Raw genomic sequence first — 26,106 nt, 5'->3', positions numbered from 1 at the left:
GATGGAGCGTCAGATTGGGATGCAGAGGACCCGGGTTTGAGACCCCAAGGTCACCAGCTTGAGTGCAGGCTCATCTGGTTTGAGCAAAGCTCACCAGCTTGGACCCAAGGTCGCTGGCTTGAGCAAGGGGTTACTTGGTCTGCTGAAAGCCCACAGTCAAGGCACATATGAGAAAGCAATCAATGAACAACTAAGGTGTCGCAATGAAAAACTAATGATTGATGCCTCTCATTTCTCTCCGTTCCTGTCTGTCTGTCCCTATCTATCCCTCTCTCTGACTCTCTCTCTGTCACTGTAAAAAAAAATAAAAAATTCATCAACAGAACACTGATACAATGGTATGCTACCCAGCCATCAGAAATGGTATCCAGATCCACAAGAATGGCTAACATTTAATATTTGGCCCTGGCTGGATAGCACAGTTGGTTGGGACATCGTCCCAATGCACCAAGGTTGCGAGTTCAATCCCCAGGCAGGGCACATACAAGAGTCAACCAGTGAGTGCATGAATAAGCAGAGCAGCAAAATCTATTATTTCTCTCTCTCTCTCTCTCTCTCTCCCCCTTACTTTCTCTAAAACCAATAATTTTAAAAAAGAATACTTTGAGGAAAAATATGAGGTTTTAAAAAAATGGACCACCCTGGCAGGTTGGCTCAGTGGTAGAGTGTCAGCCTGGCATATGGATGTCCTGGGTTCGATTCTCAGCCAGAGCACACAGATGCATTCATCTGCTACTCCACCCCTTCCCCACTTGCTTCTCTCTCTCTATCTCCCCCTCTCTCTATCTCTCTCTTCTCCTCCCCTCCTGCAGCCATGGCTTGATTGGAGCAAGTTGGCCCCCAATGCTGAGGATGGCTCCATGGCCGCCTCATCTCAGGTGCTAAAAAATGGCTCTGGTTGCGAAGAAGCAAAGTTCCCTGATGGGCAGAGCATCACCCCTAGTGGGCTTGCCAAGTGTATCCCAGTTGGGGTGCATGTAGGAGTCTGTTTCTGCCTCCCCTTCTCTCACTAAAATAAAAAAAATTAAAAATGGACCTTAGGGGAAACTGTCAATATCTTAAAGGCATCTCAATCCATATCCATGCTGATGAATATACTCAAAAGGTCTAACAATTTATATTCTCCCTAAAACAAAAATCATCCAAATGCACATCAACAGAAAAATAAATAAAACAAGTGCCTATTAATATATCAGTATAAATAAATAAATACCAATAGAAATATTGACTTATTTATAAATCAATGTATCCCATTCAACACATCAAGGAGAATCAACACAGCAATACATGTATCTCAAATATTATTTTGAGTGAAAGAAAAAAAAAAGAGGGCAAATTAGTTATTCCAAGTATAGGAAATTTAAAAAGGGAACAGAAGCTGTGGCCGGGTAGTTCAACGGGTTAGAGCATCGTCCTGATACATCAAGGTTGTAGATTAGATCCCTAGTCAGGGCACATACAGGAATCAACCAACAAATGCATAAATAAGTGAAACAACAAGTCAATGTTTCTCTCTCTCCCCCCCCCCCCTTACTCTCTCTAAAATCAATAACTAAACTTAAAATTTAAAAAGAGGGAACAAAAGAAGTTAAGCTCTGCTATTAGAAACCAGGATATGAGTGGCTGGGTGAAGGAATGAGGAAAGTGTAGGGACAGTCATGTGAGTTTGTGTGGATAGTGAAAATGAAAACTCATGAATAAGATGCAAATACTCTAAAGAAAAATGACCAGTTATCAAAAGAATACTATAGCCAAGTAGGGTTTATTGCAAGAATGTAAACTGGTTCAATATCTATAAATCCCAAGGTAATTCATTATATCTAGAAATTAAAAACACAGCCTATGATTTTTCAAAAAGTATCAAAAAGGTGTTTTATCAAATGCAATGATTTTTTTTTTTTTACGGGAACAGAGAGAGAGAGTCAGAGAGAGGGATAGATAGGGATAGACAGACAGGAACAGAGAGAGATAAGAAGAATCAATCATCAGTTTTTCATTGCGACACCTTAGTTGTTCATTGATTGCCTTCTCATATGTGCCTTGACCACGGGCCTTCAGCAGACCTAGTAACCCCGTGCTCGAGCCAGCGACCTTGGGTTCAAGCTGGTGAGTTTTTTTGCTCAAGCAAGACAAGCCCGTGCTCAAGCTGGCGACCTCGGGGTCTCAAACCTGGGTCCTCCGCATCCCAGTCTGATGCTCTATGCACTACACCACCGCCTGGTCAGGCGCAATGATTATTATTTTTTAAAACTTTATTTGTTGATTTTAGAACTACCAATTTGTTGTTTCACTTATTTATGCATTCATTGGTTAATTTTTTATTTTTATTTATTTATTTTTTATTTTACTTTTTTACGGGAACAGAGAGAGAGAGTCATAGAGAGGAATAGACAGGGACAGACAGACAGGAACGGAGAGAGATGAAAAGCATCAATCATCAGTTTTTCGTTGCGACATCTTAGTTGTTCATTGATTGCTTTCTCATATGTGCCTTGATGAGGGAAGCCAGGATTTTAAACCGAAGAGTTCCAGGTCAACGCTTTATCCACTGCACCACCACAGGTCAGGTCATTGGTTAATTCTTTTTAAAAACTTTTTTATTGGCCCTGGCCGGTTGGCTCAGTGGTAGAGTGTCAACCTGGCGTGCAGGAGTCCCAGGTTTGATTCCCGGCCAGGGCACACAGTAGAAGTGCCCATCTTCTTCTCCACCCCTCCCCCTCTCCTTCCTCTCAGTCTCTCTCTTCCCCTCCCGCAGCCAAGGCTCCATTGGAGCAAAGTTGGCCCGGGCGCTGAGGATGGCTCTGTGGCCTCTGCCTCAGGCGCTAGAATGGCTCTGATTGTGGCAGAGCGACACCCCAAGATGGGCAGAGCATCGCCCCCTGGTGGGCATGCCGGGTGGATCCCGGTTGGGCGCATGCAGGAGTCTGTCTGACTGCCTCCCCATTTCCAGCTTCAGAAAAATACAAAAAAAAAATTTTTTTAAATTTTTATTGATTGATTGAGAGAGAGAGAGATCAGAAAGAAGAGAGTGAGAGAGAGAGAGAAGAAAAAAAGAGAAGCATCAACTCGTAGTTGTTTCACTTTAGTTGTTCATTGATTACTTTTTGTATGTACCTTGACTAGGGGGCTCAAACTGAGCCAGTGACCACTTGCTCAAGCCAGGGACCTGGGACTCCTGCACTCAAGCCAGCAACCACTGGGTTTCAAGACGAGGATCTGAGCATTCTGGGTGGATGCTCTATTCATTGTACCGCCACCAGTCAGGTCATTGGTTGATTCTTGTATGTGTCCTGACTAGATAGCAAACCTGCTACCTTAGCACATTGGGATGACATTACAACCAATTGAGCTACCTGGCTGGGGCTCAAATACAATGGCTATTTCTAATAAAAACTTATAAAAATTGATAGAATACTATCTGAAGACAGAAACGCTAACTACAGAACCACAGAAAATGCCACTTTAAATGGTGAAATCCGCCTGACCAGGCAGTGGCACAGTGGATAGAGCATCAGACTGGGATGTGGAGGACCCAGGTTTAAGACCCCAAGGTCACCAGCTTGAGTGTGGGCTCATCTGGTTTGAGCAAGGCTCACCAGCTTGGACCCAAGGTCGCTGGCTTGAGCAAGGGTCTCTCAGTCTGATGTAGCCCCTCAGTCAAGGTACATATGAGAAAGCAATCAATGAGCAACTAAAGTGTTGCAATGAAAAACTAATAATTGATGCTTCTCATCTCTCTCTGTTCCTGTCTGTCTGTCCCTATCTATCCCTCTCTCTGACTTTCTCTCTGTCTCTGTAAAAAAAAAAAAAAAAAAAAAAAAAAGGAAAGCTAGCTGGTACAGGGATTATCTGTCTAGAAGGCACAAGATATTCTAATTTAAATATATATAAATATATATGTATATATTCTATATTTAAATATATTATTATCATTAATATTTTAATTTTAAAATATAGTTTATATATTTATATAAATATTTATCTATATATTTTTAAAATATTTTATTTATTGCTTGACCAGACAGTGGCACAGTGGATAGAATGTTGAACTGGAACACGGAAGACTCAGGTTCAAAACCCCAACATCACTGGTTTGAGTATGGGCTTATCTGGCTTGAGCGTGGGTTCACCAGCTTGAGTGCGGGGTCACTGGCTTGAGCCTGGGATCATAGACATGATCCCATGGTTCCTGGCTTGAGCCCAAAGGTTGCTGGCTTGAGCCCAGGGTCGCTGTCTTGAGCAAGGGGTCACTCGGTCTGCTGTCGCCCCCTGGTCAGGCACATATGAGAAAGCAATCAATGAACAAGCAATCAGTGAACAACTAAGATGCCACAATGAAGAATTGATACTTCTCATCTCTCTCCTTTCCTGTCTGTCTGTTCCTATCTGTCCCTCTCTCTGACTCTGTCTCTATCAAAAATAAATATATTTTTTACTTATTAATTTTTTTTTTCATTTTTCTGAAGCTGGAAACAGGGAGAGACAGTCAGACAGACTCCCGCATGCGCTCGACTGGGATCCACCCGGCACGCCCACCATGGGGCGACACTCTGCCCACCAGGGGGCGATGCTCTGCCCATCCTGGGCGTCGCCATATTGCGACCAGAGCCACTCTAGCGCCTGAGGCAGAGGCCACAGAGCCATCCCCAGCGCCCGGGCCATCTTTGCTCCAATGGAGCCTTGGCTGCTGGAGGGGAAGAGAGAGACAGAGAGGAAAGCGCGGCGGAGGGGTGGAGAAGCAAATAGGCGCTTCTCCTGTGTGCCCTGGCCGGGAATTGAACCCGGGTCCTCCGCACGCTAGGCCGACGCTCTACCGCTGAGCCAACCGGCCAGGGCTATTAATTTTTTTTAGAGACAAGAGAGAGAGAGAGAGAAAGGCAAAGGGGAGGAGTAGGAAGCATCAACTCATAGTAGTTGCTTCTCACATGTGCCTTGACTGGGCAGGCCTGGGTTTTCAAACTGGCAATCTCAGCATCCAAGTCAACTGTTTATCTACTGCACCACCACAGGCCAGCTAATCTTTATCTATATTTTTTATCTCCTGTCTTTTCTAAGGCACATGGCTACAGACAAAAACCAATAGTTTTTGGAAGACAAGATGGTGATGGAGTAGGTGGACGTACCAACTTCCACCTCCCAGAACCAAAGTGGATTACAAACTAATTTTAAGAACCATCATCTGGAAAAACCAATTTTGGACTAAACTAAGAGGACTCTCCAACCAAGGAACACTGAAGAAGCCACACTGAGACTGGTAGGAAAAGCAGAAATGTGGAGAGGGCTGCCCAGCTCCCTGGAGCAAACGGCAGCCAGGAGAGGCTCACATGGTGGGAAGTGAATTTAGCAGAGAGGGGAGGGTCCTGAGTCCCAGGAACAAAGCCCCAGCCTGCAGCTCCAGAGCCTAGAAGAGGCGTATGGACAGTATTTAGCTGGAAACAAGACAGGATACTGTCTGTGAGAAAGAGACTGATTTCTCAGACCCAGGATTCTTCTTAAAGGGACCACACAGAAAACCTCTCTCACAACCACTCACCCGGGGCTCCTGGGGACGGGGAGAGAGGAGAGGACCGGAGTAGCAAGAAGAGAGTGTAATCTAGGAGGCACAGGGGAAAAAATTTGAAAGACAGCCACCCTAACCTCTGGTACGAGTCACTACCCAAATCTGAAGTGAATATTTCCCCCTGGAAACAGCAATGCCAGCAAAGGGAAGGAGAACACCAGCCAAACAAGCTCTCCCACAGCACTCAGAGCAGAGTCGCTTAGAAGGAGGGAGCTTTCGAGAATACAATAGTGAGTGTTAGGATCTGAGCTGCAGCGCCCTCACCCACACGGCTGAGGGCTCGCAGGAGGGAGGGCGGCGGTGGGACATGGAAGTGTGGTTCTGTCGGCAAGGGAGGAAGCCAGCTGGCCACCACTGAGGCCCAGGTGTGAGCTCAGTCTTGCCAGGCTGGGGAGGAGGGGATGTGTAAAAGTGGTCAAGCCCAGCTGCAGGCCATCTGCAATCCAGCCTGCTGGAGGGGGGGAGGGCAGAAGCCCAGAATGGGGGGAGACCTGCCCTTGAGCAAGGGCGCAGGAGCACACCTTGCCCCACCCGCAGAACTGAGGCTTGTGGCTTGACTTGGGAGCCTGCTTCTCCCGCTGGGGTGGAGCCAAAAGCCCAGAACAGGTGGAGTCCCGCTATTGAGTGTGGGCACGCAGTCCTGCCAGGCCTGTGAGCCAAGACTTGCAGCCATCCCACTAGTGGGCTCCCCCTGCAAGGGTGGGGCAAAAGCCTGGAATCAGGTGGAGACCCCCACCTGAGCAAAGGTGCTCACCCCTGCCCTCCAGGTCGAGCATAACTCCACCCACGGGGGTGGGGTGAAGGCCAAGGCCACGAGGCTTATACACCCAAGCACGTGATCACAGCCACTCCCGTGAAGGAGAGGTGGAAACCACAGCAACAGCCCCAGTGGGCAGGCACCAGCAATGCCCATACCCGAATGCCCTAGGCAACAACAGCAAAGGGGGTGGCAGGCCTGCAGACAGACCACACCTAGGGAACACAGAGGCCACACCCAGTGGATTCCAGTGGCCAAAACCTTCTTTTACACAGACAAAATGAGAAGGCAGAGAAATGCAACACAAATAAATCAAGAGAAATCCCCAGAAAAGGACCTGAATGAGTCAGATATAACCAAAGTACCAAATACAGAGTTTAAAATAATGATTTTTAGGATGCTTAAAGATATTAGAACAACAATAGATGGTCATTATAAACACCTAAATAAAGAGATAGCAAATATAAAAAAGGACATTGAAATAATAAAAAAAAATCAGTCAGAAATGACAAATACAATATCAGAAATGAAGAACACAATGGAAGGAATTAAAAGCAGGATGGATGAAGCTGAGAATCAAATCAGCAAGATAGAGGACAAGATAAATAAAGGCATGGAAGCAGAGCAGAAAAAAGAAAAGAGACTCAAAAAGTCTGAGGAAACTCTAAGAGAGCTCTGTGACAACATGAAGAGAAATAACATCCGCATCATAGGGGTTCCTGAAGAAGAAGAGAAAGAACAAGGGATAGAGACTTTGTTAACATATCATAGCTGAAAACTTCCCTCAATTAAGGCAGGAAAACATCTCACAAGTTGAAGAAGCACAGAGAACTCCATTAAAGAGAAACCCAAAGAAATCTACACCAAGACACATCATAATTAAAATACCAAAGCTAAGTGATAAAGAGAAAATATTAAAAGCTGCTAGAGAAAAAAAGACTATCACCTACAAAGGAGCCCCCATAAGGATGACATCAGACTTCTCAACAGAAACACTTGAGGCCAGAAGGGAATGGCAAGAAATATTCAAAGTAATGCAGAACAAGAGCCTACAACCAAGACTACTTTATCCAGCAAGGCTATTGTTTAAAATTGAAGGAGAAAGGCCCTGGCCGGTTGGCTCAGTGGTAGAGCGTCGGCCTAGCGTGCGGAGGACCCGGGTTCGATTCCCGGCCAGGGCACATAGGAGAAGCGCCCATTTGCTTCTCCACCCCTCCGCCGCGCCTTCCTCTCTGTCTCTCTCTTCCCCTCCCGCAGCCAAGGTTCCATTGGAGCAAAAGATGGCCCGGGCGCTGGGGATGGCTCTGTGGCCTCTGCCCCAGGTGCTAGAGTGGCTCTGGTCACAATACGGCGACACCCAGGAGGGTCACAACATGGCGACGCCCAGGATGGGCAGAGCATCGCCCCCTGGTGGGCAGAGCGTCGCCCCCTGGTGGGCGTGCCGGGTGGATCCCGGTCGGGCGCATGCGGGAGTCTGTCTGACTGTCTCTCCCTGTTTCCAGCTTCAGAAAAGATGAAAAAAAAAAAAAAAATTGAAGGAGAAATAAAAAGCTTTCCAGACAAAAAAACTCAAGGAATTCACTACAACCAAACCAAGGCTGCAAGAAATGCTAAGGGGCCTGTTGTAAACAGATCAAAGGAGAAAAAGAATATAGCAAAAGAGGAATACAGTTTTAAAGAATAAAATGGCAATAAACAATTACATATCAATAATAACCTTAAATGTAAATGGATTAAATGATCCAATCAAAAGGTAGCTGCGTGGATAAGAAAACAGGACCCGTACATATGCTGTCTACAAGAGACATACCTTAAAACAAAAGATGCACACAGACTGAAGATAAAAGGATGAAAAAAAATATTTCACGCAAATGGAAATGAAAAAAAAGCTGGGGTAGCAATACTTATATCAGACAAAATGGACTTTAAAACAAAGGCTATAGTAAGAGATAAAGAAGGTCACTACATAATGATAAAGGGAGCAATCCAACAGGAAGATATAACCATTATAAATATCTACACACCTAATATAGGAGCACCTAAATATATAAAGCAGACTTTGATGGATTTAAAGGGTGAGATCAACAGCAATATTATAATAGTAGGGGGTTTCAATACCCCACTAACATCACTAGATAGATCCTCAAGAAAGAAAATTAACAAAGAAACAGCAGACTTAAAGGACATACTAGCCTGACCAGGCAGTGGTGCAGTGCATAGAGCGTCAGACTGGAATACAGAGGACCCAGGTTCGAGACACCGAGGTCGCCAGCTTGAGTGCAGGCTCATCTGGTTTGAGCAAAATCCCACCAGCTTGAACCCAAGGTTGCTGGCTCCAGCAAGGGTTACTCAGTCTGCTGAAGGCCCGCGGTCAAGGCACATATGAGAAAGCAATCAATAAACAACTAAGGTGTTGCAACATGCAATGAAAAACTAATAGATATCTTCAGAACCTTTCACCCTAAAGCAGCAGAATATACAGTCTTTTCAAGTGCTCATGGTACATTCTCTAGGATAGGCCACATGTTAGGGCACAAAAGCGGTCTCAACGAATTTAAGAAGATTAAAATCATATCAAGCACTTTCTCTGATCACAATGGCATGGAACTAGAAATCAACCATAACAGAAAAACTGAAAAATACTCAAACACTTGGAAACTAAACAGCATGTTATTAAATAAAAAAGGGGTGAACAATGAGATCAAAGAAGAAATAAAAAATTCCTAGAAATGAATGATAATGAGCATACATCAACTCAAAATTTATGAGACACAGCAAAAGCAGTCTTGAGAGGGAAGTTCATTGCATTACAGGCATACCTTAAGAAGCTAGAAAAAGCTCAAATAAACAACTTGACCCTGCATCTAAAAGAACTAGAAAAAGAACAGCAAGTAAAGCCCAGAAGTAGTAGAAGGAAGGAAATAATAAAGATCAGAGCAGAAATAAATGACATAGAGGCTAAAGAAACAATACAGAGGATCAATGAAACCAGGAGCTAGTTCTTTGAAAAGGTAAACAAGATCGACGAACCTTTAACCAGACTCACCAAGAAAAAAAGAGAGAGGACTCAAATAAATAAAATTAGAAATGAGAGTGGAGAAATAACAACTGACATAACAGAAATACAAAATATTGTAAGAAAATACTATGAAGAACTGTACGCCAAAAAACTAGACAACCTAGCCCTGGCTGGTTGGCTCAGCGGTAGAGCGTCGGCCTGGTGTGCGGGGGACCCAGGTTCGATTCCCGGCCAGGGCACATAGGAGAAGCGCCCATTTGCTTCTCCACTCCCCCCCTCCTTCCTCTCTGTCTCTCTCTTCCCCTCCCGCAGCCAAGGCTCCATTGGAGCAAAGATGGCCTAGGTGCTGGGGATGGCTCCTTGGCCTCTGCCCTAGGTGCTAGAGTGGCTCTGGTCGCGGCAGAGCGATGCCCCGGAGGGGCAGAGCATCGCCCCCTGGTGGGCAGAGCGTCACCCCTGGTGGGCGTGCCGGGTGGATCCCGGTCGGGCGCATGCGGGAGTCTGTCTGACTGTCTCTCTCCGTTTCCAGCTTCAGAAAAATACAAAAAAACAATAACAACAACAAAAAAAACTAGACAACCTAGATGAAATGGACAAATTCCTTGAAACATATAATATTCCAAAAATTAATCTGGAAGAATCAGAAAACCTAAACAGACCAATTACAACAAATGAGATTGAAACAGTTATCAAAAAAACCCAAAAAAAGAAAAGTCCTGGGCCTGATGGCTTCACAAGTGAATTCTACCAAATATTCAAAGAAGAACTAACTCCTATCCTTTTCAAGCTATTTCAAAAAATTCAAGAGGAAGGAAGACTTCCAAGCTCTTTTTATGAGGCGAGTATAATTCTGATTCCCAAACCAGGCAAAGACAACACAAAGAAAGAAAATTATAGGCCAATATCCCTGATGAATATAGATGCTAAAATCCTCAACAAAATATTAGCAAACTGAATCCAGCAATATAAGAAAAAAATCATACACCATGATCAAGTGGGATTTATTCATGGGAGGCAAGACTGGTACAATATTTGCAAATCAATCAATGTGATTCATCACATAAACAAAAGGAAGGAGAAAAACCACATGATAATTTCAATAGATGCAGAAAAAGCATTTGATAAAATCCAGCACCCGGCCCTGGCCGGTTGGCTCAGTGGTAGAGCGTCGGCCTGGCGTGCGGGGGACCCGGGTTCGATTCCCGGCCAGGGCACATAGGAGAAGTGCCCATTTGCTTCTCCACTCCCCCCCCTCCTCTCTGTCTCTCTCTTCCCCTCCCACAGCCAAGGCTCCATTGGAGCAAAAAATGGCCTGGGCGCTGGGGATGGCTCCTTGGCCTCTGCCCCAGGCACTAGAGTGGCTCTGGTCGCGGCAGAGCGACGCCCCGGAGGGGCAGAGCATCGCCCCCTGGTGGGAAGAGCGTCGCCCCTGGTGGGCGTGCCGGGTGGATCCCGGTCGGGCGCATGCGGGAGTCTGTCTGACTGTCTCTCCCTGTTTCCAGCTTCAGAAAAATACAAAAAAAAAAAAAAATCCAGCACCCATTCATGATCAAAACTCTCAGCCAAGTGGGAATACAGGGAACATACCTCAACATAATAAAGGCCATCTATGACAAACCCACCGCCAACATCATACTCAATGGGCAAAAATTAAAAGCAATCCCCTTAAGATCAGGAACAAGGCAGGGGTGCCCCTTTTCACTACTCTTATTCAATATAGTTCTGGAAGTCCTAGCCACAGCAATCAGACAAGAAAAAGAAATAAAAGGCATCCAAATTGGAAAAGAAGTAAAACTATCATTATTTGCAGATGATATGATATTGTATATTTAAAAACCCTAGGCCCTGGCTGGTTGGCTCAGTGGTAGAGTGTCGGCTTGGCGTGCAAAAGTCCTGGGTTTGATTCCCGGCCAGAGCACACAGGAGAAGCGCCCATCTGCTTCTCCACCCCTCCCCCTCTCCTTCCTCTCTGTCTCTCTCTTCCCCTCCCACAGCTGAGGCTCCATTGGAGCAAAGATGGCCCAGGTGCTGGGGATGGCTCCTTGGCCTCTGCCCCAGGTGCTAGAGTGGCTCTGGTCGCAACAGAGCAATGCCCCGGAGGGGCAGAGCATCGCCCCCTGGTGGGCAGAGCGTCACCCCCTGGTGGGCGTGCCGGGTGGATCCCGGTCGGGTGCATGCGGGAGTCTGACTGTCTCTCCCCATTTCCAGCTTCAGAAAAAAAAAACCCTAAAGTCTCAGTCAAAAAACTACTGGACCTGATAAATGAATTCAACAAGGTGGCAGGATATAAAATTAATACTCAGAAATCAGAGGCATTTTTATAAACTAACAATGAACTGTCAGAAAGAGAAATTAAGGAAGCAATCCCCTTCACCATTACAACCAAAAACATAAAGTACCTAGGAATAAATTTAACCAGGGAGATTAAAGACTTGTACTCGAAAAATTATAAAACATTAATAAAAGAAATCAGAGGCCTGACCAGGCAGTGGCGCAGTGGATAGAGTGTCGGACTGGGATGCAGAAGACCCAGGTTCGAGACCCCGAGCTCACCAGCTTGAGCGCGGGCTCATCTGGTTTGAGCAAAGGCCCACCAGCTTGAATCCAATGTCGCTGGCTCCAGCAAGGGGTTACTCGGTCTGCTGAAGGTCCTCGGTCAAGGCACATATGAGAAAGCAATCAATGAAAAACTAAGGTGTTGCACGTGCAATGAAAAACTAATGATTGATGCTTCTCATCTCTCTCCGTTCCTGTCTGTCTGTCCCTGTCTATCCCTCTCTCTGACTCACTCTCTGTCTCTGTAAAAAATAAGTAAATAAAAAATAAAAAAAGAAATCAGGGAAGATACAAACACGTGGAAGCATATGCCGTGCTCATGGTTAGGAAGAATAAACATCATTAAAATGTCTATATTATCCAAAGCAATTTATAAATTCAATGCAATACCGATTAAAATACCAATGACTTACTTCAAAGATATAGAACACATATTCCAAAAATTTATATGGAACCAAAAGAGAACACGAATAGCCTCAGCAATCTTGAAAAGGAAGAATAAAGTGAGAGGTATCACACTTCCGGATATCAAGTTATACTACAAGGCCATTGTACTCAAAACAGCCTGGTACTGGCACAAGAACAGGCATACAGATCAATGGAACAGAACTGAGAACCCAGAAATAAACTCACACTTTTATGGACAACTGATATTTGAGAAAGGAGGTAAGAGCATACATTGGAGTAAAGACAGCCTCTTCAACAAATGGTGTTGGGAAAATTGGACAGCTACCTGCAAAAAAATGAAACTAGACCACCAACTTACACCATTCACAAAAATAAACTTAAAATGGATAAAAGACTTAAATGTAAGTCATAAAACCATAAGCATTTTAGAAGAAAATATAGGCAGTAAGCTCTCTGACATCTCCCGCAGCAATATATTTGCCGATTTATCTCCACTGGCAAGTGAAATAAAAGACAGGATAAACAAATGGGACTATATCAAACTAAAAAGCTTCTACGCAGCTAAAGACAATAAGAACAGAATAAAAAGACAAACTACACAATGGGAGAATATATTTGACAATATGTCTGATAAGGGGTTAATAACCAAAATTTATAAAGAACTTATAAAACTCAATACCAGGAAGACAAACAATCCAATCAAAAAATGGGCAAAAGAAATGAATAGACACTTCTCCAAAGAGGACATACAGATGGCCAACAGGCATATGAAAAAATGCTCAACATCACTAATCATTAGAGAAATGCAAATTAAAACCACAATGAGATATCATCTCACACCAGTCAGAATGGCACTCATCAACAAAACAACACAGAATAAGTACTGGCAAGGATGTGGAGAAAAGGGAACCCTCCTGCACTGCTGGTGGGAATGCAGACTGGTGCAGCCACTGTGGAAACCAGTATGGAGGTTCCTCAAAAAATTAAAAATCAAACTGCCTTTTGACCCAGCTATACCACTTTTAGGACTATACCCCAAGAACACCATAGCACTGTTTGAAAAGAAGAAATGCACCCCCATATTTATGGCAGCATTGTTTACAATAATGAAGATCTGGAAACAGCCCAAGTGTCCATCAGTGGATGAGTGGATTAAAAAGCTTTGGTACATATATACTATGGAATACTACTCAGCCATAAGAAATGATGACAGCGGATCATTTACAACAACATGGATGGACCTTGAGAACATTATACTGAGCAAAATAAGTAAATCAGAAAAACCTAAGAACTATATGATTCCATACATAGATGGGACTTAAAAGTGAGACTCAGAGACATGGACAAAAGTATGGGGGTTACGGGGTTGGGGGGAGGAGAGGGAGGGGTTTGGAGGAGGGGAGGGGCACAAAGAAAACCAGTTAGAAGGTGATGGAAGACAATTGGACTTTGAGAGATGGGAATGCAGCATAATCAATGTCAAAATAACCTAGAGATGTTTTCTCTGAACATATGTACCCTGATTTATCAATGTCACCCCATTAAAATTAATTAAATAAAAAAACAATAGTTTTTCTGTATTTGATGCAAAATCAACTGGAAATGGAAATGGGGTATACCATTTATAGTAATGTCAAAAATTATATAATTCATAAAAACAAATTTTACGTAAAAGCCAAAGGAGTTATATGAAGGCCAAGAAAGGAGACACAAGTCATCTGAGGGATGTGCCACAAGGTTAGGAAGAAAGAATTCATATAACTTACTTATTATGCAATGTCACAATTCACAGAGAGCAACTTATGTCCAACTAGAATCCCAATAGGGGTTTTTTGAAAATGGAAGGAATGATTTCAGTGTCCAAATGAAATAATTGAAAGTTTATCCCAAGATCATGAACAAGAAGACTAGCAACGAGGACTCTGACTTGACAGATATATAAATATACACAAGAGCCATCATAGTCAGAGTATGGTCCCTACTCAGAACAAGACAAACCATTAAGAAATAAAGGTGAAACCAAAGTTTATCTCAATATAACAATGGTACATTGTATTTTAATTCAGGTGGTGAAAATCACAATATAAGGTACAAAACAAATGAAGGCAATCCATCTGCGAGAACAAAGCATAGACTCCTATCTCACACTATAGTCCAAAAAACTCCAGGTGGATTTAAAAATTATGAGAACTTTAGAATATGTGTATAACTTGTGAATTAGGGAGCTTTTACAAACTAAATAGGAAACTCAAAAGATCTGAAAAAGGTAAATGTTTGACTTCATAATGAAAAAATGTATGGCAAATAATGTCATAAAGCCAAAGACAAAAGACTGGGGAAATTATGTGATAAAGAATCCACGAGGCCCTGGCCGGTTGGCTCAGCGGTAGAGCGTCGGCCTAGCGTGTGGAGGACCCAGGTTCAATTCCCGGCCAGGGCACACAGGAGAAGCGCCCATTTGCTTCTCCACCCCTCCGCCGCGCCTTCCTCTCTGTCTCTCTCTTCCCCTCCCGCAGCCAAGGCTCCTTTGGAGCAAGGATGGCCCGGGCGCTGGGCATGGCTCTGTGGCCTCTGCCTCAGGCGCTAAAGTGGCTCTGGTCGCAACATGGCGATGCCCAGGATGGGCAGAACATCGTCCCCTGGTGGGCAGAGCGTCGCCCTTGGTGGGCGTGCTGGGTGGATCCTGGTCGGGCGCATGCGGGTGTCTGTCCGACTGTCTCTCCCTGTTTCCAGCTTCAGAAAAATGAAGGAAAAAAAAAAAAAAGAATCCACGTTAACCTTGGCTGGTTGGCTCAGCAGTAGAGCATAGGCTTGTTGTGTGGAAGTCCCAGGTTTGATTCCTGGTCAGGGTACACAGGAGAAGGAACCATCTGCTTCTCTACCCCTCCCCTTTCCCTTCTCTCTCTCTTTCTTTCTCTCTCTTCCCATCCTGCAGCCATGGCTTGAATGGTTTGAGGAAGTTGGCCCTGGGTGTGAGGATGACTCCATGGCCTTTCCTCAGGCACTAAAATAGCTCAGTTGCCCAAGCAACAGAGTAGTGGCTCCAGATGGGCAGAGCATCGCCCTGTAGGGGGCTTGCTGGGTGGATCCCAGTTAGGGCTCATGTGGGAGTCTGTCTGCCTCTCACTTAATAAAAATTAAATTAAAAAAAATAAGAATCCAAGTTAATTGCCTGCTAACACAAAAATAACCACACTTTTTTTTGGAACAATATAACAGAACCCAAAGCCTCTACAACATTACATTCACAGTGCCTAAGCCATATTGAAAAATTATTAGACATATGAATAAACAGAAAAGTGTGACTCACTTTTCTAAAGAAAAGGTTATCAATGGAGTATAACTCCAAGATACTCCAGGTACTAGAATTAGCAGACAATGATTTTAGAGCAGCTATAAAATTATGTTACATAGGAAAATAAGTTCACAATGAGTGAAGAGATGGGGCGCCTCATCAGAGAAATAGAAAAAAGAGATATTAGAAAAGAGACAAGTGGAAATTCTAAAACTGAAAATATATAATACCTGAAATTTTAAAATTCTCTGGATGAGCTAACCAGCACAGGGCAGATGACAGAAGAATCAATGAGCTTGAATATAAATAGATAAAAATTACTCAATCCAAAGAACACAGAGGAGGAAAATGGGCCCTAAAGCAAGAATTAAGCACCTGTGAAACAACATGAAAAGATCTAACATACATGTACTTTCAGTCCAAGAAAAAAGAGAAGGGCATAAATAATATGTGAAGATATCAATATTTGTTGAAAAAATTTTTTTCATACATTTAAAAAGCTCAGATTAGACGCCTGACCTGTTGTGACGCAATGAATAAAACGTCAACCTAGAACACTGAGGTCACCGGTTAGAAACCCTGGCTTGCACGGTCAAGGAACATATGAGAATTGATGCTTCCTGCTCCTTCCCCCCATTCTCTCTCTCTCTCTCTCTCTCCTCTCTAAAATAAAGAAATAAAATCTTTAGAAAAAATAGAAAGCTCAGAAAATCATAAGCAAGATAAATACAAAGAAATACACACCTGGGCTCGATTCAGTCAATATCCTGAAAAACAAAAACCAAATCTTTCTTTTTCCTTTTTTTTTTTTTTTGTTATTGAGAGTCAGGGAGGCAGAGACAGACTCCCGCATGCGCCCTGATTAGGATCCATGGGGCAAGCCCCCTACCTGGCAATGCTCTGCCCATCTGGGGCCTCTGCTCCATTGCTCAGCATCTGAGCCATTTTAGAACCTGAGGCAAGGCCATGGAGCCATCCTCAGTGCCTGGGACCAACTTGCTAAAACCGTTTGAGCTGTGGCTGCAGGAGGGGAAGGAAGAGAAAGAGAGAGAGAGAGAGAGAGGGCGAAGGGTAGAGAAGCAGATGGTTGCTTCTCCTGTGTGCCTTCACCAGGAATCGAACCCTGACTTCATAAAGATCAAATCTTGAAAGAAACCAGAAAAAATAATACATAATATACAGTGGAGCAACCTTATTAATCAATCAACTTTTCATCAGAAACTATGGAAGCCAGAAGAACCACACTGGTAGCAGTCTGGGCCCAATCAGGAGACAGAAACTATACACTAGCTTAAAATAGGGAAGTTCTGAAAGACTAACCATAAAATAAAATGAAACTCTAGATGGTTTCCTAGGGCTGAGGAAGTGTTTCCAAGGAAGGGGAAATTTGGAACAGGTTCAGACCTGCTCAGAGAAAATGTGGTTTGGCCCACCAAATGGTAGAAATGTTTGCTGGTTTGGCCATGCCATAGCTGGTCTGGAGTTGCTGGGCAAGGAAAAGGTGGAGGAGTAGATGATCAGCAACTGGTGATGTGAGCACATTGGGAGTCCAGGTGCTGGTGGTGGTAGGAGGCCTGCAGTGCACGGGCCACCATGAGGGCTCTGGTTTGGGAGTCAAAAAGGCTGGAGAAATGTTTTCACCAGATTGAGGTCCAAAGTCACAGAAGAATGATGATCTGTACCTACGACTGGGGCTGTTTCCACCCAGAGAGTCCACACCTCCACCTCTGACCCTCCCTTCAGGCCAGCCTCTTCTTTTTGCAATGTCTCAACCACACCCTCTACCGAGAAAAGTTAACGTCATACTCATGTGGAAGGAGACTAAGGAAGTCCTTTATAAGAGTTCATATTGGCCTGACCTGTGGTGGCGCAGTGGATAAAGTGTCAACCTGGAAACGCTGAGGTTGCAGGTTCAAAACCCTGGGCTTGCCTGGTCAAGGCACATATGGGAGTTGATGCTTCCTGCTCCTCCCCACCTTCTCTCTCTTTCTCTCTCTCTCTCCTCTCTATAATGAATAAACAAAAAAATCTTAAAAAAAAAAAAAAAAAAAAGAGTTCATATTGAGAGGTTTATTTGAAGATTCAAATAATCCAAAAGGAGGCAGAAGAGGGGGAATACAAGACTAAAACAGAGACAACATAAATAAAAATAGTAAAATGGTAAACTTGTCCTGGCCGGTTGGCTCAGCGGTAGAGCGTCGGCCTAGCGTGCGGAGGACCCGGGTTCGATTCCCGGCCAGGGCACACAGGAGAAGCGCCCATTTGCTTCTCCACCCCTCCGCCGCGCTTTCCTCTCTGTCTCTCTCTTCCCCTCCCGCAGCCAAGGCTCCATTGGAGCAAAGATGGCCCGGGCGCTGGGCATGGCTCTGTGGCCTCTGCCTCAGGCGCTAGAGTGGCTCTGGTCGCAATATGGCGACGCCCAAGATGGGCAGAGCATCGCCCCCTGGGGGGCAGAGCACCGCCCCTGGTGGGCCTGCCGGGTGGATCCCGGTCGGGCGCATGCGGGAGTCTGTCTGACTGTCTCTCCCTGTTTCCAGCTTCAGAAAAATGAAAAAAATAAAAAAATAAAATGGTAAACTTAAATTCAGCCAGATCATTAATTGATAATGAACTAGACACTTCAAGATAATAGTTGACCAGAATCAATTCATTTTCAAAGACCCCCTCCTTTCATGATGAACATTCTGGCTTCACCTGTGTGATGGCCTGAATGTCCAACCCCCTAACCCTAGCCCCAAGACAGCTGGGCCCATTCAGAACAAGGGGTAATGTAAACTGAGTCATAAGAGCAAACAGGCCTGAGGTCAAATCCCCTGTGGGCAGGCACAGTCATTGTCCCCATTTCACAGAGGAGGAACCTGATGTCTGAGAAGCCAACGTACTATATGTCTTATTTCTTTATGTTGTTTCTGATTTGCTGCCCATATTAGACTATGAGCTGCCCATAGGTGGGAACATCTGTCTCTTTGTTTGCTCTTGGATTCCTAGAGCTTAGAACAGCCCCACACAGTAAGTGCTCAACAGATGTTTATGGGTGAACAAATGCATCTATGGATGCATGAATGGATGGGTGAATAGATAGGAGGGATACATGAATAGATGAATGGATGGATGGATGGATGGATGGATGGATGGATGGATGGATGGATGGGTGGATGTAGCCCAAGCTTCAAAACTTAGGAGTTGGCAGCTTCAGGATCTGAATTGGTCCATCCGAGGGTCCATCCTGGGGTTTTATCAACCATGTGATTCAGCCTTTTTGATGAATCCAACCAGAATGAGCAAACGAACAAAGTAAGAGAAATGAGATTACAACAAACACACAAGCTGAGTGGCTAGCTCAGCAATTTTGAGTAAATTCTTTTGAGCCTCAATTTCCCTATGTGTCACATGAGCTAAGCTCACTTTCACCAGCTCCCAAGATGTGAAAAACTTTCCAGGCTGGGCCCACAGGCAGACAAACCAACCATCAGGGTTTTGAATGACCTTAGTAGTGCCCCTGCTCTGAAGGGTTGGTGTAAAGCTAGTAGCCACGGCCACCATCATAGCCGGCTGGCCCATGTAGGTTCACATTTGATTTGGGCAGTCAGTAATGAATGGAGCCAAGAACTAGTGGGCCATTACCTTTAATCCTAGCTTGTACCCGGCGAGCAAGAAATACATACAGTGGACTCCAAAACCCACTCATTCAGTGCTCACAAAGCTACTGACTTATCCGTTTCCTAGAATCTAAGGTTTCTAACCTCACCAGCCTCATTCATCTGTTTCCCATCTTCTTCTCTCTGCACAAACTGGCTTGTCCTTCAGCACTCCGCCATCTTGGCTGCTTCTCCTGGCCTCCTCCACGTGGCCTTTCTCTGCTCTCCTACAGCATGGGCTCCTCCTAGAACGTAATCACTCTTCTCCAGAACAATGTGATCTCTTTTGGCATGAAAGCCCTCCTCCAACACACAATATAATCACGCCCATCCCAAGCAAGAAGGGCAACTAATATCATCACCTGGGCGACGGACTTCCACGTGGGTGGCGCCATCTTTAACAAAGTTAGCATAATATATTTTATCTGCCCAACAGTTGAGGAGTTGACTCTGCCTTGGAGAGTTCTGGAAGGCCCAAAGGACTCCAAAAACACTGGGGGTCAGGAAAGAATGACCAAATCCCCATGCACCACCCCAACAAAGCCCTCCAACCAGCCCCACTCACCTGCCCCTGAACTGAACCCAGCCAGCCTGAATGGCCAACCTTGGAGCCCTGGTGTCACGGTGGCTTTGTGACTCAAAGCCAACTTCTAGCCAATCACCAGTGGCTCCTGGAAAGAGGGGGTTCTAGAAGGCAAACTCAGGGACAGGACCTGGGTCAGAGCTGAATCATGGTGGTTATTACTATTTATTACCTCCCCATCCTAAGCGGAAAGTTAGGGTTCGGAGCACAGGAGTGACCCAAAATCTCCACCTCCATGTGTCTGGAAGCAACCTCACTCTCTCATCCCTTAGGCATTTGCTGAGCACCTCCTTTGGGCTGGGACCTGATCTGAGCCTGTGGACACAACTCAAATAATTTAGGGCTGTGAAACTTAGAAAGGGACCAAAGAGGGATTGGAATGGGCTGACCCACAGGGGAGGAGTTGGCAATGGGAGAGCTGGAGGAAGGGTGTCTCAGGTGGAAAGTACAGTATAGGGAAAGGCCCTCAGTGGGGAACAGCATAATGAAGAAACACAGAAGCTGATATGAATGGAGGAGAAAGAAGGTAGCAAGGGAAGATGCGGAGGGGTCACAGATGGGGCCTTGGAGAGGAGAGTTTGGGTTTTATTAAGAAGGTGCCCAGGAGCCATGAGAGAGTTTAAAACAAAAGAAACTACTTTTTTGTGGTTGTTGTTCAGTGAGAGGAGGGGAGGCAGAGAGACAGACTCCCACGTGTGCCCTGACCGGGATCCACCCGGCAAGCCCACTAGGGGGCACTGCTTCATTGCTCAGCAAGTGAGCTCTTCTCAGCACCTGAGGCAGAGCCCATGGAGCCATCCTCAGCGCCCCGGGCCAACTCGCTCCAATGAAGCCATGGTTGCAGGAAGGGAAGAGCAAGGAAAAGAGAGAAAGAAGAGAAAGAAAAAGAGAGAGAGAAGTGGGAGGGGGAAGGGGTGGAGAAGCAGATGGGCACTTCTCCTGTGTGCCCTGACCAGGAATTAAACCCCAAACATTGACATGCCGGGCTGATGCTCCACCACTGAGCCAACCAGGCAGGGCTTTGACATACTTCTTAAAAGGCCAAAAGGTATCTGTGTCTGGCTCTGAGGATGAAGGCTCCTTAGGGTGGGGCTGAACCCAAGGCCCCTTGGGATCTACACACGGCCTGGTGGATATGGGCATTGGCTCTTAGCCACAGTCCTGGACAGGGAAGTGAGCTTGCCAGTCCCAGTCACCTCCTGGGGCTAGGCCAAGGTCTGGTGTGAATCACTGCTGGCAGGGCTGGGGCTGACATACACTCTGGCCTCAGCTCAGCAGGGTCCCGCCAAAGCCACAACAGCTTGGCTAAGGGGCCTCTGCCTAGCCTCCCTGGGGAGCCGCTGGGAGGCACCAGAGTAAGAGGCCAGCTGTGGATTGGTCTCCGGAAAGATATAGACTTGTCTAGTGGGTTGGAACTTTCAGCCCAACCTCCCAAACCTCTTGAGAGAGACTGGAGATTGAATTAATCACCAAAGGCCAAAGATGAAATCAATTGTGCTTATACATTGGAACCTCTGGGGTTCCAAGAGTTTCCTGGTTGGTGAACACAGAGGTGCTGGGAGGGTGGCAGCCCAGAATGGGCATGGAAGCTCAGTGCCCTGTACCTTGTTTTATGTGTCTCTTCCATCTGGCTGTTCCTGAGCTGTATCTTTTATAACCTGTGATCTAGTAAGTAAAATGCTTTTCTCGGCTCTGCAGGCTATTTTAGCAAATTATCAAACCTAAGGATTATTGCTGGTTAGTCAGAGTACAGGTGGGCTAGCTGGAACATATACTGATGTCTGAAGTAAGGGTAGTCTTGCAAAACTTGAGTCTTTTAACTGCAGGGTCTATGCCAATTCCAGGTATAACTGTCAGAACTAAACTGTAGGGAACACAGTTGATGCCTGGAGAATTGGTTAGAGTAGGGGGGGAAAATTAAAACAAAAACAACCCCCACACACACACACACAAATTGGCATCAGAAGCAAGAGTAAATACAGTTTGGGCAGATCTTCCAACTTCCTTGGACCTCCCCTTCTCTATAGATTGGGGAGGTTACAGGGAGCATTTGAGTATTAACTATGTCATTGTTGTTCAGCCCCGGGAGAAGGTACCTGAATTTGAATACACCTATATCGCAGCACCTCAGGTAAAAGCCAACGGTGGGGGAAGACTTGGCTGAAGTCACAGGGTAGCAAATTGGCACCCAAGTTGGGATGTGGTCTCCTGAAGAGTGAAGCTCTACCCTCAAAACGTGACTCCTAGTCTCCTGTGTCAAAGACACCATCTCAGTATCAGCCCTCTTCTCATTTCTGGGGCCCATCCTGAAATGTCTGCCTGAAGGTGGTACCAAGTGAAGTCACATGGTTAAAAACCAACCCTGCCTGACCAGGCGGTGGCGCAGTGGATAGAGCGTTGAACTGGGATGCAAAGGACCCAGGTTCGAGGCCCTAAGGTCGCCAGCTTGAGCACGGGCTCATCTGGTTTGAGCAAAAAGCCCACTAGCTTGAACCCAAGGTCGCTGGCTCCAGCAAGGGGTTACTTGGTCTGCTGAAGGCCCGCGGTCAAGGCACATATGAGAAAGCAATCAATGAACTAAGATGTCACAATGAAAAGCTAATGATTGACGCTTCTCATCTCTCTCCGTTCCTGTCTGTCTGTCCCTATCTATCCCTCTCTCTGACTCTCTGTCTCTGTAAAAAATAAATTAAAAAAAAAAACAACAACCCTAGCCCTGGTCAGATAGCTCAGTTGGTTAGAGCATTGTCCCAAAACGCAAGGTTGCAGGTCGATCCCGTTAGGGCACACACAGGAACAGATGTTCTTGCCTCTCTCTTGCTCTCTCCCTTCCTTTCTCTAAAAGTCAGTAAAATAAACATTAAAAAAAAAAAGCAGCTCTTGAAGGCTCAAGTGGGCAGCCAGGGTGACAAGGGTCTAGAGGTAAAGCCTGTATGTTGACGTTCCCCTCTCTGATGACCAAGGGACTGTGGACACGTGGCATTCCTTCTTCATACCTACAAATTGGGCACGATTCAGCCACCTTCTGACCAGACCTGGCTACAGTAAGCGTTTAACACAGGCCTACCAGCCCAAGTTGCCCTGTATCTTGGGACACCAATGCTCAGGTCCCCAAGGTCCCAAGGCAGAAACCCAAGTCCCAGGGTCTTTGGCCCACACAATAGCAAAGCCCAGATGAGGTCAGGTAAGAGGGCAGCCTGGCAGTCAGTGTTCTCTGGGGGTAAGAAACCCAGGTGCAAATGTTCCTATACAGTCTCCTGAAAAAGCCGTGTGACCTGAAGCTAGTCACTCAGCCTCTCTAACACTTAAGTTTCCTCAAAATAGAAGGGAGAGGGTGCATTCAGGGTGTACTTGGGAAACCCTGGACTCCCAAGTCAGTATCCTAAAAGGGAGGTTCCACAGAAAGTACCACACTTCCAGTCCAAGAGGAACACCTGGGTCAGATCCCACCTGTGCCACTTTCCTTCTGGTCCTCAGATTCAGATTCTCTATCACCTGCCCTAACATAATAAAACACCTTGAGTACTGACTATAAGCAAACACTGCTCTGTAAACAAACTTTATGGAGTAGGTTTATGATTGTTCTCCATTTCACAGCCAGGGAAACTTTGGCCCAGAAGGTTCAAGTTTCTGCCTTTTCCTTCCTGCCTCGGGCTGGGGCTGTACCCTTTCCACCCCGCAGTCAATCCTTTCAAAAGGGACAACCTGCAAAGTTCCCAGGCAATAGCTGGTTGGAGTCTCCGGCGTCCCCCGCCCAGCCAGGACATAAGTCGGCCCCACGCCCAGGCCCGCCTAGATGGCGCTCGCCGCGCGCCGGAGCTGCGGGCCCCTCCCGGGTGCCGGCTCCCCCTCCTCTGAGCAGGGGAGGACAGAGGAGGGAAGGAGGCCTAGGGGAGGGGAGCAGGCCAGGCCTCGCCCAGTCCATCAAGCCCCGGCGGGGGAAGGAGGAGGCGGAGACCTAAGCTGGCATAAGGAGACTTTACTGAAAACAGAAAACCGGGCGAACCAAGTTATTACAAACAGGAATGTAGACTCGTAGCAAAACAAAACGGGGGAAAAAAAACACAAAAAAACAAATGGCGGAGGGTGTCGGAATGACCGGGGAGGTGGAGGGGGGCAGAGAGCAAGGAAAAGGGAGAGGGAGTCTTTTTCTTCTTCCCATTTCTTTAAAAAAAAAATCCAACACAACACACACACACACACAACCGTTTGTTCCCGAGTAGAAACATAAATAGGGCAGAATCGAACACTGTTCTCTCTTCCAAATGCAATAAAAAAAAAAAAAAGTAAAAGAAAAGGCAACGCAGGGCTTCTGGCTGCACCCCCTCGGAACCCTCTTCGGCAGCGGAGCGTACAAAGCGGCGGCCGGGCGTGCGGGTTTGTGCAACTCCGGGTGGCCACGCGCAGAGGGCAGAGGCAGCGCGAGGGCGGGGTGGGAGGGGTAGTCATGCGCTTGCCCCCGGGGAGCAGGGGGTCCAGCTTGTCGAGTCGGAGGCGCCCTCTTCGAGTCCTGGCACCAGCTGGGGGCGTCCCCTGGGCCACGCCCTCTCCAAATCCTGGGCACCGACGCACCCCCCACACGCCAACCCGCCCCTCGGGAAGGGGGGGCTGCGCATGCGCTCCGCGTGTGGGCTCAGTACGCGGGCACCTGGTGCTGGGGCAGCAACTGGCAGCCGCTGTTGACGTGGCTGAGGACCTTCTGCTTGAGCTGCGCCACCTGCTCACGCAGCAGGCTCGCGGTGGACGCCAGCTCCGTATTCTGGCTCTTGAGCGTCTTCACTTTCTCCTCGAGGCGCGAGATGCGCTCCAGCTTGCGCTTACGGCACTTGGAGGCAGCGATGCGGTTGCGCAGACGCTTGCGCTCCGCCTTGATGCGCTCTTGAGTGTCCATGTCGATGGGCGACAGCGGTGGGCTCTCGCCGAAGCTCGGAACGTCGGGCACCGTTTGCGGCTCATCCTTGAGCGCGGCGAGACGCGGCGGCCCCAGCGCGCTCGGGGGCGGCGGCGGGAAGGGCACAGGCTCGGCGGCGAAGGCGACCGTCGCAGCACCCCCTGCGCTCCCGGTACTGCCCGCGTAGCTGCTCAGGTTCGCGTAGACAGGCGCCTCGGGCGTGGCCGCCGCCGGGGCCAGCTCGCCGGTAGGCGCGGCGCCCGCGGCCGTGCCCGAGGGTCCCCCGGCCGCTGCGGCAGCAGAGGCCGCGCCCGAACCCAGCTGATTCTGCTTGTGCAAGTCCTCCAGGGCTTTGACGAAGCCCTCGGCAAACTCCTGCTCCTCGCTGGCCGCCACCTTGGGGTAGAGGAACTGCGTACTCGTTGGCGTGGTAGTGACCAGCCCGTTGGACTGGATGATGAGGCGCTCGAGTTCAGGCGAAGCGAGTTTGAGCAGCCCTAGGTCTGGCGAAGTGAGCAGGCCGTCGGGGGGCGCCGCGCCAGGGGCGCCCTCCGTACGCAGAGGGGCCGGGGGCGGCGCGGCCGCGGGCTTTAGCGCTGCTGCCACCTGCTCGCTCAGGCTTAGCGTCAATGCATCCTTCTTCATCATGCTGCCGGCCGCTGCCGTCGGGGGCGCCCCGGGGAATAGGCGCCCCGGGGTCGCGAAGCTGCCACCAGCAACAATGCCACTGACGCCGCTGCCCAGGCCGCTTAGCGCCTCATCGCCGTAGAAGGGTGTTTCCATCCTCCGCCTCCCCCGCCGCGCCGGTCCGGGGGGGGAGGGGAGTGGCCGCGGTCTCCCGAGGGGCCCGCGCCCCCCCGTCCGCTTGGGCCTGCGCCCGCCCCGGCAGCAACAGCTACGCCCGGCCCTCCGCTGGCGGCGGCTCCTACGCCGCGCACCCCGCGCGCCCTCTTAAAGCCTCGGCCCAGTGCGATGAGCTCACTGCCCCCGCTCGCCATTGGGCGCGAGTGACGTCTCTCATTTACATTGGGGGTGGGGCCAACCCATCAGTTTCCCCCACCCGTTGTTGTTGCCCCGGTGACGCGCGGTAAACCGCACAACAGCGCGTTGCCTTGTGGGTTGACGTCATGGGGGGGCAGGACGCGCGACTGGGCGGTGTCACTCCGCCCCGGAGCTCTGTGTAAGACCGAGGTCTGCTCCGAGTGCTGCCCTCGCGAGGCACGTCCCGGTTGGCGTGATTGGCCCGGCCACCAAGCGCCCGCCTGTCCTGGAGGCCCGCCCCCGCCCGGCGGGGGCGTTGCCAGTCCCGTGGATGGGGGAGTATGGGATCCCAGATGGATAAATAACACCGTGGCACCTCCCCTTTCACCGCGTAGACCGTGCCTCCCCTTAACGCCTG

At 47.6% G+C, this 26,106-nt stretch overlaps 2 protein-coding genes across 2 annotated transcripts in view; both read right to left on the bottom strand.

Moving 5' to 3' along the window:
• Nucleotides 1-24,265, bottom strand: part of IQCN (IQ motif containing N) — a 35,455-nt gene extending 11,190 nt beyond the window's left edge. Inside the window, 1 exon segment of the mRNA XM_066252640.1 lies at nt 24,172-24,265. Coding sequence (XP_066108737.1) covers nt 24,172-24,265 — 94 coding nt within the window.
• Nucleotides 23,781-25,661, bottom strand: JUND (JunD proto-oncogene, AP-1 transcription factor subunit). The gene has a single exon (XM_066269544.1). It carries the CDS (start codon nt 25,488-25,490, stop codon nt 24,450-24,452), a length of 1,041 nt encoding a protein of 346 aa, XP_066125641.1. The 5' UTR covers nt 25,491-25,661; the 3' UTR covers nt 23,781-24,449.
• Nucleotides 25,662-26,106: the final 445 nt, after the last annotated feature.

This window comes from Saccopteryx bilineata, chromosome 1, assembly GCF_036850765.1.
Source record: "Saccopteryx bilineata isolate mSacBil1 chromosome 1, mSacBil1_pri_phased_curated, whole genome shotgun sequence".
NCBI classification, from domain to species: Eukaryota; Metazoa; Chordata; class Mammalia; order Chiroptera; family Emballonuridae; genus Saccopteryx; species Saccopteryx bilineata.
Note: the sequence above shows the minus strand (reverse complement) of the source record. Positions and strands in the feature narration are given on the sequence as shown.